The 18,953-nt window shown below is 39.9% G+C and overlaps 2 protein-coding genes across 4 annotated transcripts in view; one reads left to right on the plus strand and one right to left on the minus strand.

Annotated features, from left to right (window-relative positions):
• The window catches only part of SYTL3 (synaptotagmin like 3), a 37,109-nt gene extending 21,242 nt beyond the window's left edge, over window positions 1–15,867 (plus strand). For both annotated transcript variants that reach the window (XM_032101957.1, XM_032101958.1), the window contains exons 9-16: window positions 2,641–2,784; window positions 5,535–5,713; window positions 7,890–7,992; window positions 10,111–10,281; window positions 10,487–10,586; window positions 11,680–11,788; window positions 12,677–12,882; window positions 14,121–15,867. In XM_032101957.1, coding sequence (XP_031957848.1) covers window positions 2,641–2,784; window positions 5,535–5,713; window positions 7,890–7,992; window positions 10,111–10,281; window positions 10,487–10,586; window positions 11,680–11,788; window positions 12,677–12,882; window positions 14,121–14,251 — 1,143 coding nt within the window. In that variant the 3' untranslated portion in view covers window positions 14,252–15,867. The remainder of the gene's footprint in view (window positions 1–2,640; window positions 2,785–5,534; window positions 5,714–7,889; window positions 7,993–10,110; window positions 10,282–10,486; window positions 10,587–11,679; window positions 11,789–12,676; window positions 12,883–14,120) is intronic.
• Window positions 15,275–18,953, minus strand: part of EZR (ezrin) — a 37,617-nt gene continuing 33,938 nt past the window's right edge. For both annotated transcript variants that reach the window (XM_032101959.1, XM_032101960.1), the window contains 4 exons: window positions 18,673–18,833; window positions 18,274–18,366; window positions 17,090–17,341; window positions 15,275–16,797 (listed from right to left, as the gene is read on the minus strand). In XM_032101959.1, coding sequence (XP_031957850.1) covers window positions 16,633–16,797; window positions 17,090–17,341; window positions 18,274–18,366; window positions 18,673–18,833 — 671 coding nt within the window. In that variant the 3' untranslated portion in view covers window positions 15,275–16,632. The remainder of the gene's footprint in view (window positions 16,798–17,089; window positions 17,342–18,273; window positions 18,367–18,672; window positions 18,834–18,953) is intronic.

The following is an 18,953-nucleotide window of genomic DNA, read 5'->3' on the forward strand; positions in this document are numbered from 1 at the left end:
CTGATAAATGGGAGAGACAGGATGTCAGGCTGCATGGACTGGGCAGTTTGAATTGGCCCAGCAAGGTCTGAGAACTCAGTGAAATTAGTTCTGGTATTTTTGTATGCAATTAAATTATCAACAGAATTGGCAACAATTATTAGTTACCTGAGTGCTGCTTTCATTGTAGCAAGCCACACTTTGGTGTTAACTTTATTCCACAGGCAGAGCACTGCTCTTCTGGTGTGTTGTAAAACATTACAGTTGGAATTTAGACTAGGCTTCATTGCATGGTGATCACAAACAATCTGCCACATTTAAAAGACGGATATGGAGTCTTTGCCTTCAGTAATTAATTAGCAGAAAAATCCGAATTATTTGTATGGGTTTTTAATTGCCCATTTAAAGATTTAGGACTTATGTCCACACTTTGTGTTGCAGGTTTTGAAAGATAGATTTCAATATTTGTGTGCCAGAGCACTATTTCTCTGAATCATTTGAATGAGTTGGACTATATTTAAGCTAGAATTTTAGTTTTTCTAGAAGTACTGTTGATTTTTTCCTTGTAAATGTCATTCATCTTTGTTTTCCTTTAGGAAGGGTAGCTGTTTACATCCTTACTAGAGCTATGCCTTAAGTTATGGGACAGAACCTGTTTTAAATTACACTTGCAAAACAACTAATTATATTTATAAGAAAATATCACGTTGAAATATTACTTGTTGTGATTTCCACCCCAGAAAGAACTTTCATTTTCAGAGAATGAATCAGAGCAGAGGGTTTTCTGCCTAGAAATAGTGTATTTTTCTTTTAGGAATGACTGTGAAGTAATAACTGTAACCACAAGTTCGAATGTGCAGTGTGTAAGGCTGAGGCACTACTTAAGCCTCGAGAACACTGTCTGTTTTTTAAGTAAGCTTTCTAAATTTGTGATGTGTGCAGAACTTGATTCCTTCAGATTAAAGTTGAAAGAGATCATATTTAACCTCAGTATTAGTGAAAAAACCCAATCCAATGGCATGAAGTACCAGCCAGTGTAAAATCTGGATTTGGGAAATAAATAGTGTTTTCAAGGGCCTCTCATCATCAGAATCCCTAAGTTTATTAAGGGAAGTGCAGTTATATCTGCCTCACTGGGGGAACAAGCAGGCATGTGCTACGTTTGGGAGCTGTTTGTGGTGCATTGGTAGCTGTGGGATACCTCTCCTGTGGCAACAGAAACAGACATTAGAGCTGGCCTGGGCTTGTGACCGGATGCTGAGTTTAGCACTGGTAGCTGTTGTTGCCTTGTCAGTCTCTTATGTTCTGTACTGCACAAGAGAGAAGTCTTTCTGATCCAAGTAGAAGCTAAAATTCAGTGTGTAGTAGGTTGTTTTGGTTAGCAAGTGAAATTGATTGTGTTTCAGCTTTTATAAAGCAGAAGACAGTTTCTGTGATAGGCAATACTATTTTGGGTTTGCTTGGGGTTTTTTTGAGGCTGTATTCTGAATGCATTTTCTGTCTGTTTCCCTCTCACAAGGTAACTTAATTCTTGCATCTATTCTTAAGGTAGGACACTTAATAGACATAACAATTTCCGTGTGTTTTAATAACAGCAGACTGGTTAGGATTTTGCACGTCCTGTTTTTTTCAGAAGTAATCTCCATCTATTATCTCATCTCTTGTTGTCGTTCTCTAGTGCTTTATGTTGACTGTGCAGGAGGGATTCTCTCACATTTTCTGTTTCTTTTATGCAAAGAAGTCCTAATCCTTTCTATTGATTCAGTCACACTAGACTCTTTTTAGTCTTTCAGGTAATCTGTTACAAAACCTTTTGAAAGAAATTATTTTCTTAGATCCTAACTATATACAATTTTACCTTGCTTTTTTCCTATCCATTGAGGTGTTAACATACTTTTCATAGATTGTAGTATCCCCAGGAAGTGGTGTGCCAGAAGCACCAATATTTTGAGCATATTTCCAGCCCTGTGTATTTGTGTTCCAGCACTTCATTCCATTAACTGTTGCTCTTGGTAACAGAGGTGGCTGTAGATAAATCTCAAGGAGTTTTGATTTATATATATATATATATATATATATATATATATATATAACTCTCTCAGAAATTAGCAGGGTTTTCATGGGAAAATTGGAAAGGTGAATGGACTTAGTCAAAGCAAAGTCAAGCTAAATAAGAACTTGGAAGTCTGTTTCTATTTTCAAATCTCTTTCCACTTGTGTTCACTCTTGCATAGGTAAACACAGGCATGTGTCATGCATATTGCAAAATATAGTTTTTAATTTCCTGGAGTCAAGACTATTTTTTTCTTCCAAAATTACTGTTTTGTTAAGGCCTAATAAGGACTTTTATTAGTATATTGCTACTTTTGGTGTGTTATTAGTAGATGGCTGTTAGTAATTACTGTGGTTGTGATACTTAGATTAGCTGATGGTATGTTGATTTTAGAGAATTATTAATATAATGAGTGTACCAATAACTGGGTTGAGAGAGTTATAAATCAACATTTAAATTAAGTTACTACATTATCTTTGAAGGTGTGCCACCTGCATGACCTTAATCAGTGTCAATTGTAGCCATTTACTGAATTTTTTCCTGAAGAAATTGGGACATTTTTCTTCAATTAGAAAAAAAAAAACCCCAACTTTCTGGATTTCTTACAGATGAAAAGTACACCCAGTCTGCAACAGCTCATCACTGGGGCCCAAAATGACAGTGAAACTCAGAGCAAAAGTAGTTGCCAGGAGGAAGAAGACATGACAACCAGTCCTACAAGTGATACAGTTTTCTGTGATGGCAGAAAACATGTAAGTTAAGGGTGAAACACAACAGAAGTAGTGTTTAAAGGGAACAGATATAAAAGCTTGTGCAGAATGTTGGTGTATTTTGGATTATATTACAAAATGAAAGAGGAATTGTACTTGAGTTTGTATCTGATGAAAGACTGATGCCTTTGGCACAGTCCTCATAGTAACACTGTGAACTTTCTGAAGCATAAGGCAAATTAAATTAATAATGGATAATTGCTGGATATATCCACTGATAATGAATAATTGATAGAACAGCTTCTTATGAATTTTGCAAATGCAACTAACATTCTTCCCATTTGATTATTAGGATTGGGGTTATGAATGTGGTACTTTCTCACCTAGTATCTGGCTTTTTCTCTTCAAGCTTCATTTACTAGAAGGGTTTTGTCAGTCTGCAAGAACTGTGGTAGTGGAAATGTCAGTGGAAATTCAAATGTCAGAATGTGAATGAATGAAGAGGATGGCAGTGATGGAAGCCAGGGGAGCAGTTCATAGGCTTAGGGGATGACATTGAATCATCTTCTGTTGGATGGCATTTTGAATACTGCAAATGAGAGAGAAGGAAGCCAGTTATAAATGAATTCAGCACATGCTTTAAAGCCTCTATGATTAACTGTGGAAGCTAATTTCTCTCTGTTAGTGATGAGGTTAAGCAAGGTGAAGTATCCAAAGAATTCGTGACTGATCTTGTAAAGGAGGGAGCTAAAATGGCTTAGGGAATCAGAATTAAACCAGGCTACTCACTTGACAGAGAAGCAAACACACACACAGGGGCCTTGGTCCTCTCTCATAGTTTACTGCACTGTGGAGTCTGAGGTGTTAAGCTGACAAATGGAAAACAGTTTTGTATTACACTTGTGATTCTCATGACAACCATTTGAGCTGGGCTATAGAAAGCTCAGGCTTAAAACTGAAATATTTTCTACTATCTTATAAAGGTGGAGGTCAAATTGCATTAAACTTCCCTTTATGGGTAATTGTTGGATGTTGAAGGCAACTCCATAAAAAATATATCTTCCAAAACATCAGATGGCATTGCTTCCAGTTATGCTAGCAGAAGTACAATATGTTAAGTCATTGCTAAATCCTTGCTCACTGAACCAAAAGGGGTGACTTCCACCCATCCATGGGATGCCTTATCAGATGTGAGGCATATGTAATGATATTCAGTCCAAACATCATTAATCATAACACCTATCCAGCCTTCCTAAATAAATAGGGTGTTCTGTGGAATAAATATTAGGGACTTTTGCAGAATTTTTTTTTAGGACATATGAGCTTAGGAAAAAACTCTGATTGCATTCCATTGCCATAAAGGATTTTGGTGGAAAATAAGCATTTGCTGGTCTGGTGAATAAAAATATGTCAGTGAATGAAAGAGCAGAGCTGAACAAAGCTGCAAGGGAGATTGATTACACTGATACACGTCTTGTGGAGGGGGCAATATTACATGCAACAAGCATCTGGTCAAAGCAGTCCTTACACTTCTTTTGACCTCCTCAGTAAGCACTCTAACCCTTCTTTTGACACGTGTGTATTGCTTAGAGCTTAAAAGAGAGAGCAGATAGCCTCTTTAATAAATCTTTTGGTGTGAATTGAGTATTTAGCATGCTGTACAAAGGAAGAAAAGCATCTCCATAGAAGAGAGATACAATCTTGCAAACACTACTTTGCACTCGTAGCTGCTGGGTTGTGCAATGCAGAACTCCTTGGTCAACCAGTCCTCTGTGGGTTGGTGTTTATTTTCAGGGGGAGGAGTGATCTAACACAGATCTCTTAGCAATCTAGGGCAGTGTTGCTGAGAAACTGATCCCAACAACAGTGGTGCCTTCGTGACAAATGCTGTGTAAAAAGTTTCTAGGGCTCACCTTAAAGAATATCATTATAAATGAATGGAGACCAAACTGTTCTGAGTTGATAATTTGTTACAGTGAAGGCAAGATAGCGCCCTAAAGTTAAGTGTCTGGGCTGGGCCACACGAAGGATTAGTCTCTTCCTTCTTTGCAGTGTCCTGGCTTCTGTAAATGCTAGACATAAGTACTCTTTATATGTGTGGATGGACCATACATAAAGCATACAGACCTTCGCCCCAAAGGTGAAAGTAGATGAAGGGAGAACAAAGGGCTGAGGTGAGCTAGGGAACATCATCTTTATGCACCCACATACAACAGCAGGAAGTATTCATATTTTAGTCTCTCTTGAATGGTCTGCAATACAGCGTATGTCGTTTTTATATAGAATTGGGACATCTTGTAAAATATTTACTGGATGTGCAGGCCACTTTGGTATTTCCTCTAATACATGGTAGAACTGAATGTACCCTACTATGAATGTACCCTACTATGAGCTATGTATTAAAAGCAGTCTAATTCAATGGGTTTTTAATGTTTTTTAGATTTCAGAGGGTGTTTTCATTCCGTTTCAGATACTTACCCCATTTTTCTCATGGGAAGTGACATAGCAGTTTTATATAAAGACAGGTTCTAAATCTAGAGGTTACTTCAAGCATTTTCTCAGCCTAGAGAGTTTGCTGAAGAGAAGGGGGCAAAGCAGTAGAATTGCAATTACAGTCATAATTTTCAGGGATGTTATGAAAGCAATGGAATGTTTTATACAGATTACCTTTAATTTCATGATTTGCAGTAGCTTTACAGTCATGTCTGTAAAGGTACTGGCTATTGAGGGAAATAAATGTTTTTTCCTGTTTGATCTGAAACTGCTTTTACCAGACATTTGTCTTTTCTCAGGGGAGTTTGTATAGTCTTAACAGCACTTGCACTGAGTCTGGCAATTTTGGCAAGGCTAACATCACAGGAGAAATAGAGTTTGCCTTAAAGTACAACTTCAGAGCTTGCATCTTGGAAGTTTGCATCAAGGGATGCAGGAACCTGGCTTATGGAGAAGAGAAGAAGAAAAAGTGTAACCCGTAAGTATTTCTGTAGAGAAGGAGAAGAAATGTAAGGAAAATATTCTGCTTTTTACAATACTCACGTATGTTCGGAGTGAAACAGATTTATATGTGATTGTACGCCGAATTGGCACCTTCAGAACATCCAGCATACACACCAATGCTTTGCACACGTACACACTGCAAGACAAACAGGTTTCATACTAGTGCTTATTCCATTTTGACTATTTTCTGCTAGGAATTTTCTTTCCCTGCCTGTGTGCAGGCAGTTGGGTATGTGTGTTGCTGGTGAGTACCTTTGGGCTTCAGGAATAGCTGTTCACATTTTAGTTCTTAAGTTGTGGCTGAAACATGAGATGTCCTGTTTCTAATTTGACTGCTGACTCGCTGTGGGGCACTGGGTGATTGCTGTACTACTTGGGTGCTTCCATCTTCTGTGATAAAAGTAGAAATTTCAGGTGCTGCAATGTATTTTAAAATCAAAAGCTGTTTAATGATTATGTACCATTGTAAGAGGAACAAATATCTGCTTCTGCGATTAAATATGCCATAGAAAATTTTGGTTGGATTAAGCCTTAGTGATTTCTCTCTTTATCACTAGAGTCTTCTCTAACCATGCAGTAACCATTGATAGAAAATCACCAGGTAGAATCCCTAACTACCTATTCTTGCCCCTGCTGTCTCACTGTATTTGAGCATTTGAGTGCCCACATTGGAATTGTGGACTTGCAGTCACCTTCACCCAGAAGGATGATGGGTTTTGTGCATCTTGCAGAGAATATTCATAAAGACAAGCTTGATGATGAGCAGTGCCTTGCTGGAGGAGCAGCCTGTGGAGAAGGGCTGTTTGGGAGCACTTCAGAAGTGGGTCAAGGTTCTCTAAGTCCCCTGGTAATTAAGCCAGGCAAACACTTGCAGGAAGCCTGAAGGGAAATGTGGGAAGTGCTGTGTAGCAAACGTTATGTTCTCTGTGGGTATATATTCATATATTTCTGTTGGTTTCCAAGCCAACTGAAAGAGTACAGCACAGTTATTTGACGTGCTTGCTGAAAAGCAGGCTTTTAACTGATGTTTAAAACCTGATGAATTATTTAGCTTATTTGCTGGTTTGAAGTCTGACTGGCTATGTTTTAATTAAAATGATCTAGGTTCATAGAACAAGAAGCTAAATCTTCTAGTACCTGTATATTTTAAAAAGTAGCTTTACCTATGGATCAGTTTGGAAAAAGTAGGGAATATGTGTAAGTTCTGCACTGATATTATGAGATACAGCTGATTTTGTTTACCCAGTAAGTTAATCAAGAGGCTGTTTTAAAATTCATTTAAGTCATAATATCTGAAATATGTATATCTACAGTTTAAAAATGGTTTGTATTATGTAAACAACCACTCCTTTCCCTGACAAGCTGGGAGAACTCTCTATTGCTGAAACTCTTTACTTTTGAAGCCATAACACAAGTACAGCACACTGAACTGATATTGAGGGGAATATTTAAGTATTAGTGTTCACTTGACCTACACTTGAGAAACTTTGGGTATGAATCATTGGTGCTTGACATTGGTCCAACTCAGCTTCCAGAAATTTTTTGGCTGGTTTTCTTTGAATCAATGTTAGGGCAATTTTGAGCCCTTTAGACCATCTCCCATTTTCATTCTAGTGACTATTAGAACAATTAGCATTTGTAAGACCTATGAATTATTCTGTATTATTTATATGATAATGCCTTTTTCTCTACATGGTACCTGATGTTGTGAAGATGAGATTTTCTTCATGAATAAGCAGCAGTAACCCTAAAGTTGATTGAGTTTATATATATAGCATTTTTTTGAGCACATAATATGCTGGTTTTTTTCATTATAAAGCTGTCACTACAACTGACAAGGTGACTTCTTTAGGGGGCTGTTTTATCAGAGCCAAGAGTATGATAACAGGATTCCTATTCAGTTCCTAATCCTTTCCCAAGTACAATGGAATTGAAGCACATTAACTTGGTACACAAGGATCCTTAAAGTCTAGCTGCTTTTATTGAGAAAATATATAAATCACATTTTGTCATTTTATTGCTTGGGAACTTACAAAGTCAAAGTTGTTTAAGAATTAAGAAAAATCTCCTCTCATCTAATTGTTTTTCTCATTTGATCCTCCCTACCCCTTCTGATCATTTTCCATGTATCTTTCTCTTTTATCTCCAAGGTATGTTAAGGTTTATTTACTTCCTGATAAATCTCCTTGGAGTAAGCGGAAGACAGCAGTCAAAAAGAGCACAGTGGATCCAGAGTTTGATGAGACGTTGAAGGTAAGGTTTGCAATTCCATGCTAAGTGTGCTTCTCTGTGGTACAACCCTGCAAGTTCCAAACTGACCTGCTGGGGCAAATTTAGGAGTCACAGACAATAATAATTTTAAAAATTATGTTTTTCTGTCTAAATAAAACAGTTGCTTTTGGAGCTGCAACAGTAAGTCGCAAACCATTAGAAAAGTCTGCCTTTGTTCAAGAGAATACTTTTAGTGAATACCAGTATTGTTCTGATTTACCTTGTGGCAAAAGTGTCTTCCACAGATGCTTTTACTTGTACAGTCAGAACTTGGGTATATTGCAGAACAGCTGGAATTTTACACAAGTATCCCTTTCAAGTGATCCCCCTTTGGTCAGTGCCACTGGAAGTGTCTCTCTACAGTTAACTGTATGCCTACTGAAATCTCTAAAACATTGTCTGCTTCCTTTTCTCTGTGCAACTGATGCCAGGCCATTTCTTTGTACTGTCTAATTTCAAACATTAATAATTCCACCAGAGAAGGGTAGTTATGATTTCAGCTCCTTAATGCATCTCAGTATTGCTTCTTGCATCCTGGTTAGAATTCTGCATAGGAAATGGGAGCCATTATTCTTACTTCACAGACACTTCATGAAATATGAAGCTGAGTACTGTCAGCTGGGAGAGCCTGCATTAGTTGGTTGTTCCCAGCTTTCCCAGCTCCACTTTTGTACTCAGATCACTGTAAACCATTTTTGTGTTTGTGTGCTGTGGTGAGCTGCAGTAGAACATAAGATGATGAGTTCTTCAGTAATATATTGTCTTGGAAGAGATAAAAGAAAGTTAGTGGAGGGGCAAACTTGTAGTGTTGCTTCTTGAACTACACAAAAGTTTCAGTGTTACCCCCAACTCTTGGTGTGTATGAATATCAAGAATCAGTAGTGAGTGAAACAAGCAGAATGTTTGTAAAGACCATAGTTAAAAGTTTCATAATAACAAAAAAGGATTTTTGTAACATATATGGTTCTTATACAGCCCAAAGCCTGTCTGTAGGGTTTAAGTTGGGAGAAAAAAAGAGCCAGAAGTTGAAATCATTGGTCCTAATTTTGTAGTCCTTTTTCAATGCCAGAGTCATGCAGAAGTGATAGAAGGCAAATGAGAACCATGCCTGAGCTGGCTGCATAAATTCTAAAGGTGTTTACTTAGAAATACTTAAACGTAGTTTAATTATTAGTTTATCCAGAGTAGCAAAAATGGTCAAAAGTGCACAGCACTACTGCAGGTAAACTCCCATCATGACACTGAGATCCAACTGGGTGGGATTCAGCTGCAGGTTAAGGTAGCTGCATGTGTGAGAGCTGTGCAAGTGCTCTTGGCAGTCACTGGAGCTCAGGGTGACTCAGGGTCATCAGCCACAGAGCCCACACCCGGCCTGTGATTCAGCAGCCTAAATATGGGCACTGATTTCCTTGCCTGTGCCATTGCCTCCAGCTTTCCATGCAGGTCACCTATGGGCTGGGTTTGCCAGTCTCAGTGGGTATATTTGATACCCAGCAATGTCTCAAAGGGTTCTCTAACTATGTTTGGAGAGTGAATCAAGGCTTTAATTACTGAGCAGCTGAATTGCTTCCTTGCCCCTGCTGACTGCATTTAAGTAATGCCCACTGACCAGAGTGGGAATTTAAGCACCATCATTAGATGTCTTCATCTTGAACTGGCTTTCAGAGCAGCCATGTTCTATTGGGAGTATAAACAGAAATATATACATATATATAAACAACAAAGCCACACACATAAGCTCCCCTGCTCCCGCCAAAAAAAAACAAACAAAAAACCTCCTCAAAAACCCAAACAAAAAAACTCCCCCAAAACCCCAGCAAAAGTGGTCAAGACTTATTTAAAGTTCTGAATTAATAATCAAAAACTTTAGCAAGGCAGGTCAAGTTATTCCTTGAATGTTGTTTCCTATTTGAAGGAACATTATTCAGCATTTAAGTAGTTGGGGTTTTTTCAGGCTGCAAAGCACACTCAGACAACATGGTTCTGTCTGCATCCTGAGGCCTTCAGTCATGCTGTGCCTGGCCTTCCTGGGAGCAGGTCATGAGCATGGGCCTGCATTGATCCTGTGCATTGCTCTGTAAATGCTGTTTATCTTTCTAGTACAAGATTGAATACTCCCAGCTAAGAAGTCGGCAACTTCAGATCTCTGTGTGGCATGCAGGAGCCCTCAAATACAGGGTGTTTTTGGGGGAAGTGGTGATTCCCCTGGCAGCGTGGAATTTCGAAGAGGACTCGATGCAGTTGTTGGACTGGTACCCACTCAAACCCAAGGTGACTCTTAAGTTTTCGTGCTTAGTTGTACCTTAAGAGCATGATGTAGTGAAAGCCATGAGAAAAATCACCCCTATGAGATTATGGAGGGGAAAATGCTGTCAATCCAGCCCATTGGCAAGATATGTTGGAAACACAAGCTGAGAGAAGGATGTGGAAGAGAATGATTGCAATAATGCAGACTCCTGTATGTCCCTTTCTTCAGCTTGAGAAGCCTGAAGATGAGCTTATCCAGTACAGCGGTGAGCTCCTCGTGTCTGCAAGGCTGTCAGTGCCAGCCCAGTATCAAAATCTCCAGTTTGAAGGTATAAAATGTTTGGCATACATGAGTGCTTAACAGTTGCTCTTAATGACCTTAGAGGTCTTTTCTGACATAAATGATTCTATGATTCTGTGAATTCTTTGGCTAGAAAGGAATTGAGATCCATGAAGGACTGGCAAAGTGTCTATGTAATATTCCTGCATGGATTTTTTAACTACTACAGCAAATGGTGCTTTTTGGTATTTTATATCTTAGATTATTTAAAATCAAAACATTTTCAAGCTTTTGTATATTTGTTGTTTTTAATGCCAACAAAAGTTGTACATTATAATGGCAGCTGTATGATGCATCCAGCTGTTTTCCAAACTTGTGCCTGTCATGATGTTACCAGTAGAGATCATTCTGGAGGTGAAACAGCAGTTCTGCTGTCCAAGGCAGAGATTGCCAATTTAGGGAAAAAGTGGAAGGGAAGTATCTGCAGGGGTACCAGACCACTAAGTATTACTGTAGTATGTCAGAGCAAGCACCTGCTGGTGGAAATAAACACTTTGGGAGGGAGAGATAGGAAAACGTCCTTTTCCTTACCTCCCTAGACCTTAGTGAGGTGTACAGATGTTCAGAGCTCTAATAGTGCTCTCTGTGTCAGGACCACAGCAGCAGGTACATACCAATAGGAAGCTCTAATTAGCTGTTTTGTTATTTTTGTTCCCTTTTCTTTACCAAATGACCCTAAAGTTACCAGCTTCCCTATGCCCACCTGTTTTGGGTCTCTGCTCTGTCCCTCGATCTGTGAGTGGAGCAGTATCACACCATGGGTTTGGCTCTCTCCCCTGCTTCTGACTGTTCCAGAGAAATGCTTCTGTGTGTACTGCCCCGTGTTTACTTTTCACAAACACAACAGAAAGCTTTGTCTTTGGAACAGGGATCACAAAGCAGCCAGCTACTCACTGCTTGGTTTTCTTTGTGTGTGAATCATTCACTGTACAAATGTTCAAATCTTTCAAATGTTCCTAGTCCAGCCTTATGACTCCTTATCTCAGTAGTGCCACTTAGGCATTCCCCTACTTACTTTTAGCAGCCTTAAGCTATGAGCTGAACTAACTGGGCATTTCATGTGATAAGTGCTCCTTTTTCAGGAAACAGAGACCAAGGGGTTCTCAACTGCCAGCTTCAGGTTATGATATTTGGAGCCAAGAACTTGCCCATGCTGAGATCTGCTGGAATGCTGAACTCCTTTGTTAAAGGGTATGTCTGAGACCTAACACATCAAATAGAGAATGTCACACGTGTTCTGTGCAAATGTACATATTAACATGTTTTCAGCAGGAGACTGGCTTGGGAAAGTGGCATTGCCCCACACTCTTAGTCAGACTTACTATTAATGGTGACCCTTGGGTGTCTGCAGAACAGCAGCAGTTTGCAGGGTGGTGACAGGTCCCACCTGCCCTTTTTGGTCTTGAACTTTAGATTTTAATTATTACATTAGATTTGGAGTTCTCTAGTTTAGGTATGTGCTCTTAGATATTAGGGGAGAGGGGAAAAAAAGGTGCAAATAAAAAGGGTGTTGTCACAGTTTCAGCTGTGCCTTTGCAGAATTAAGTATAGCTCTGGATACACTGAAACTTTTATCCTCTTCATTCTTGACATTTTAAAGAGAAGGAACTGAATTTTTCTTCGGTGTGCTGAGTAGCTTGTATGTGGGATCATTTTACTTCCTTGCTGTCAGGCATTAGATGCCACTGGAAGTATGATACTGGGGTAAACTTACATCTCATAAAGCCATTTCACCTCTTGTGGCACCCACCTTTGGTGAAATGGGTGAGCATTTAATCTCCTGAAAGGCAGGTTTCAGGCACTATTGGGTTGCAGCATGTAGAGCAAAGATGCCCTCAGCAGTCAGTGACAGCAGAGTCAAAGCAGACTACAAGAGCCTACTTGCACCTGCACTAAAGGCTGGCAGGAAAAGGTGCAAGTCCCAAAATAAACACAAGAGCACCATGTTCTACCTTGCACTAAGGCTGAACTTGTTTCCTATCTAAAGCAAACCAAAGGGCCCTAGTTGGTTATTGAAAATGTTCCATTTTCTGGTTGAGAAGTCAGTAACCTTGCTGAACTGTTATTTTTTGGGGGAAGTTGTCTTATCCTTCCAGACCAAGCAGAGGTAAAGCAAAAGTCTCCTGTCCTGAAGAAAGAAGCCTGTCCACAGTGGAAACACTTGTTTGTCTTTGATGGTGTGACCCTAGCTCAGCTGCAGCGGTCATGTCTACACCTGACTGTCTGGCACAAGTCAACTTTCAGCTCAAGTGATCAATTCCTAGGAGGAGCCAAGCTTGGTGCAAGTAAGTTCTTTATCACTGAAAGTTGAAAGTAATTTGGGAAAAAGTTCATTTAGTTTATATCCCAAGCAATAATAATCACACTGTACTATTTATTGCTTGCTATCATGTGCCTAGACATACAGTCCCAGCCTCTTTCCTAAGCAACTTGCAGTCTTGGGCTCTGATCCTGCAAGGACTGATGCAGGTGCTTCAGTTCAGGTCTGTGCAGAAGATCAAGGTTGTCACTGGAAGTTTTCAGGAAAGCCATTTGTTAGTGTGGTGATTTTTAGGGTCAGAGCCATGCTAAGACAAGCACAGAAATGGCGTGGCTCTAACTCACACAGAGCTCTACATATTTTTAAAGACTTATTCCTTTGTTTTCTATGAATTGACTTATTTAAAATAACTTCTCATCAAAAGGAAGCAGGAGAACTAATCATCTCATAGACTCTAACCTTGCTTATGTTTGTCGTTATTATTTTACATCCACAAATCAATCCAATCCAATAAATACAGGAGGTGAAACTTGCTCCAAAGGGGCTGTTGGATGTTTGAAGTTTTGGCCTCTGCTCTAGCACAAGTGTGAGCTTTCTTTCTCAAGGCTGAGCAATGTCTGAGAAATCCTCTCCTCACTGACTAGGCCCTGTTTCACTGGTAGTTGAGCAGGGCAGCATTGTCCCTTGAAGGCTGCCCTACAGTCTCCCACCCTTGTCCTCCCAGTGCGTTAAGTGCTGTGGGTTTCAGTATTTGAGAGGAAAGGATCAAATGCTGTTTTGGTATCAGCATGCACTTTACAGGAGTATTATCAATGATGGTAACTCAATGTCATGCTGCAGGCTTCCTCATGAACTTTTTTTGCTTATCCTATCCAGCATTTGCCTTTCTGCTAGAGCAGGGACTATCTGCTTGTAAGTGATCCAAGCCCTAAGCCTGGAAATGCATTGAAGTCAGTGGAGATGAACTGAAGCAGGACACTTAGCAGAATTGCACTTTTGTGGGCATGCACACTTGCTCTTCTGCTTTCAGTCATACAACCAAAAACTTTTTCTTTGCTGCAAGTTGCACTCTTCAGAGAGTGATTCCAGTTTAACAGGATGTAAGTAATTGTTCCAAAGTATAAACACCGTTTTTTGCTACTAGTGCCTTAGGAATTACAGAACAGCTGAAATGACTGTACCAGTGCGTGAAAGGGTTGGCCAGAAGCTGGGTAAGGCCAGGTGAAAAGTAACTCTGTGATCTTTCCTTTTGCTTTCTTGCAGAGGAATTTTTTGGCTCTATGGACCTTGTGTCTCAGGCAGTGCTCCAATGGCAGGAAGTGCTCTGCAACCCAAACACGTGGATGGACTTCACACTTGTACTGCATTCAAATAAGGAAAACTTTAAATCATGAGAGGTTATCACACAACAATTTTCTTTCCCCACATCTGATGTTTTAAACTGAAGTAGTACATGCACTTCAGGTCTAGGAAAACAGACACTGCAACAGCATCTATTCCAGTTTTTGGGGAATAGAATTATGTATTTGAACATGTGTCAGAGTCTGAATGTTTTATTTCTTCAAAAGTTAAGGCTTTAACCTCTGTCTCTAGCTGGAATGTAAGGATAATGTTGTTTCTGCAGGAGTGACAGCCTCAGTGTGAGATGTATTATGCTGACAAAGCAACAGTAGCCAGACAATATGCAGCTTTCTATTTCCAGGCCTAGCAGAACTGTTACAATTTAATTTAAAGCACAACTTGGACTACTTCAGAAAAAATAACTGTTACAGCAAGGCAATGACATTATTTCGCTCTGCTGTTGATGTTTTAGGCGCGGAATTCAAAACCAGCTTATCTTTGTTTGCTTGCTGCAAACGGGTGATGCTAATGTCTCTGTGCTTCAGCATTATCTACACTGCCACTATTTCATGTGATCCTAAAAAGCTTTGGCCTGTGGCCATGTCTCTCAAATGTGTGCTATCGCATGTGCTTAGAAAGTTAAATGTATAAATTGTCAGTAGCAGTGTGGGACCACAGCCAGTGGAATAAGGGTGGGCATAACAAGTTCCTTCTTATCAGCTGCCACTGTAAGACATAGGGTTGTACAGCACATGGCAAGAGTTTAGCTAAGTTCTTCATTTCTTCATGTGAACAGGCTTAGGGCCAAATTCCTGTGTCTGTTTGCCTTGCCTTGGATATAGCTTTACAGTCAGCAGAAACTTCTTGTGTACAACTGTACCAAGTGCTGCTGAGTTATACTTTCAGTCCTTACTGCAAGTATTCCCCCTTCTTCCTTTCTAGGTGAGTGTGGCTTTTAAGTATTTGAGATTCAAAGACACAGGGACTCATAAGCTGAGCTCAGGAACTAAAAAAGCAGTAGCACAACTTACACAAAATACACCCCACACAAGAAACACTTCACTCCATCACCTTTGTTACTTTGCAGATCTTTTATTTAGATGGTTGCTGCTGCAAATAAAAAAAACACCCCACACAAGATTCAACTCAAGTATAATGCAGCATAGATATTGTAAATGGAAGAGAAAAGGTGACAACATACTGTATCTCACTTTCTAACAGATTTTCAAGGAAAAAGGGGAGAGTGGGGGAAGGATGGTCACAGAAATGCTCTCTACTAGAGAGAATACAACTGTGATATAAACAAGCAGTCCCTTCATCTTTGGAGTCTGAAACTTTAAATCAAACATTTAAAAAAATTAGAAAATTTGTTAGAAAAATAGGTGCAGTAAAATTGTATATATTGGATCATGTGTACATCTAACAGTTTCCATTAAGTAAAAAAAAGATCTTTACAAATAATGCTTTATACTAAATAATCAGTTGCACTGTATCAGACTACAGTCTTGTTTAGGCATTTTTACAGATGCAAGTCTTATTAAATCTGAAAAGTAACAAAATATACAGAGCAAAACTATTTCCCTTTAACTAGTAATGCAATTCATGTATTGCATGTTTTTTATATATATATATATATATATATATATAAATACTACACTATAAGTGATCAGTAATGAAGCTGGAATGCAAACACAGTGGTCTTAAATTCCAGGAGTATTTGCTTCTTGTTACATGAAGAAGGTATCAGTGTCCCTATGCCACTTCTGAGCCATCACTGCACAGTTTCTCCAGTTGAGAACAGCAACCAGAAAATATCTAATTTCTACACAAAGTAGGTCTGAGGTGTTGTCAGTTCTTTTGTGTGGGGGGGGGGGCAGGGGAGGGAACATGGGCATCAAGACCAAGGGAAAAACAGGGTCTACAAGCACCTGTGTGTGGAGGAACAACACCCATACAGGTGCTTGCAAATCCTAAGTTCTACAACCTCTCTTCTCAGCTGTCATACTTTACACTGTAGCTAATAATAAAAAGACATATGGCACAAAATTCACCCACAGATGCTTATCTTTTAGACCAGGCTGAATCCAGCACCTGCACAGGACACACATCTTTAAATAGAAGCATGGCCTGTTAAAATTTTCTTGCTTAAATAGAGATGTGACATAAGGCCTTTTGGCACTAAGCAAAGGCATGAGCAAGTTACCAGGATCTGTGGTACAATAAGTTTTAAACTATACCAAATTTCACAGAAGGTTGAGAATAAAAGGGAGATTCAAACAGCTCTGGGTTTAGAGAACATTTGTTAAGTGTCATACAGTGACCCCTCCTCAGAGAAAAAAATACCAAACCAAAAAACCAATACAACAAAACCCCAAAACAAGAACACAGCATTAAGATCTGCCTTTCCCACAGTCCTGTCTTCTTACAAGCATCTTTACATTGCCTCAAACTCATCAATTCTCTGCTTGGTGTTGCCTTGCCGGATCTGCCGCAGCGTCTTGTACTTGTCCCGTCCCTGGCGCATGTTCTCCGAGTGGATGATATCGTTTTGGGTCCTCTTGTTCTCATCTCGAGCCTGGGCCAGCTCATCTGTCAGTGCCTGCAACATGAAGAACATTAAACACAGGTTAGATGTGAGAAGCTCTCAGCTCCTGACAGTTGTTAATGCCCGGACAAAGAAGTGACGTGGATACAACACAGGCTTTCTATTAACACTGTGGATGATTTAAGCAATGTCAAAGCTTGAGCAATGAGAGTAATCTTTATATACCTTGCCTTTATTTCAAACTTCCTATAGGAAATGTAAACAAAGAGAAACTGCCATACTTTTTGTGTTTAACCAAGTGGAATGATTGTTTCAATTGCTCTGCCTCCTCCAAGCAGTGCCTTACCCTCAGCTGGCTCTGTACACGTGCGTTCTTCTCTGCCTCAGTGATGCGCTTCTCCTCGTTGCGGTCATTCCTGATGCCCTCGCTGGAGAACTCAGCGCTGTAGGCAGAGTACTCAGAGCCCTCATCTTGCAAGTTGTCATGGACATGGTAGTTCACTGGCTCATAGACAGGGGGTGGGGGTGGAGGTGGAGCAGTCATTACCAGGTGTAACTCCTCCTTGGTCTTTACCAGATCCTCTTGTGCTTCCCTGGCCTTTGGGAAAAGAGTGAAAAATATTTTAAATGCATTTCTTGCTTTAAATCAGCTTCATGAACACAAATGCTTATCTTCCTAGTTTTTTTCAATCTACTATGAAAAGTAAGAGAGGATTAAATGTCTGCAGCTGATGGTACTCTATTATTAGAGAACTTTTTCTGCGCTAGCAATGCTATCACCATCATCAGGCACTGTGTAATGTTCAGGGGTCTGAACAAAGAATATTCGTCCAATAAAACAGCCCAGGAAAAGGTTCTATGGAAAGCTACAGTTATCTTCATTCTGTTCTCCATCCATGAAGAGCTGTAGGCTGAAGAGACATGTGTTCCACAAAGTAAGAACTTGGGAATCTAAGTTAGCATTTTTAATGAAATTACACACCAGACAGTCACATTCCCTGCTACTGCAGTGGTTCTGCCCTCCCATGTGTCCCATGGCGCTTGCTGGGGGACACTGGGAGCCAACACTCCAAGCCTTGTGGGGTTTGTCTTTGGTTTTAGTGCAACACTTTATTATACTCTCGTGATCCAGGTACCAGGAAGCCACTGACAACAGCACTCACTCCTCAAAACAGATACTTGCAGTGTGGCTGCATCTGCAGCATCTTCTCTGGACTGACATAATGTTTTCAGACATTATATCATGGATTACATGCATTATTTATTCATGTGCTCCTTCCTCTCCAAGGCTCCAAGACAACGATCACATTTTTAGGTTTTATACAGGCTTTCATTCTGACTTTTGACTGAAGGGTTGTTAGAAGAAAGGTGTTTTTGCAGGCATATTGCACATTCATCACAAGTTTGCCCTTCTTCAGTGCTGTACAGATGTTTGCCTCCACACGTTTGAGAATTCACACTGGGCTAAGCACCACAGTATGCTCTGCTTAAGCACAGACCTTTAGAGCAACTTGTAAAGAAGATACTCACTCTGATTTGCCACTCTTCAACCTCACTCTCTTTACGCTTCCTTGCCTCTTCAAGAAGTGCTATCTTGGCTGTATACTCTGCAAGCTCTGTAGCCTGTTGAATAATAAAATGGGAATTATAAGGACTCTTAACCCCCAATCCAACCAAAAAACCAAACACAACAAAAAATACAGATATATATATATATATAATATATATATATGTATTAAATACAGTAATAGAGACTGAATAGGAAACAAAGAAATAAAAATTACATTGCTTATGTACAGTGCCACAATCATGCCATGACATGGTCTAGTACTTCACTGCACTGTTTTTCCCTAGACACAATGGCTTTGCCTTACTTAAGGGCACAGTAACATGCCTGTATATCTTGTTCTCAAAATAACTGGGTCTTACCAGCTGTTCCTGGCTCTTTATCTGGTCCATAGTTTGTCTCTCCAGCTCTTCCTTGGCCTGCAGAGCTGCCAAACGGTCAGCTTCCAGGCGTTCTGCCTCCTCCTGGGCTCGTTTCCTCTCCTCCTCCAGCTGAATAGCTCTTTGGATCTGATCTGACAGCTCTGCAAAGAGACAGATCAATGTGGTTAGTCCACAAGTCTGGTCAAAGCTAAGGAACTTCAGTCTCTTAGGTAACTGCAGAAGTCATGACAGGACTTTACTCCCTTCACTGTGCACCTCAA

Source organism: Corvus moneduloides, chromosome 3, assembly GCF_009650955.1.
Source record: "Corvus moneduloides isolate bCorMon1 chromosome 3, bCorMon1.pri, whole genome shotgun sequence".
Lineage (NCBI taxonomy): Eukaryota > Metazoa > Chordata > Aves > Passeriformes > Corvidae > Corvus > Corvus moneduloides.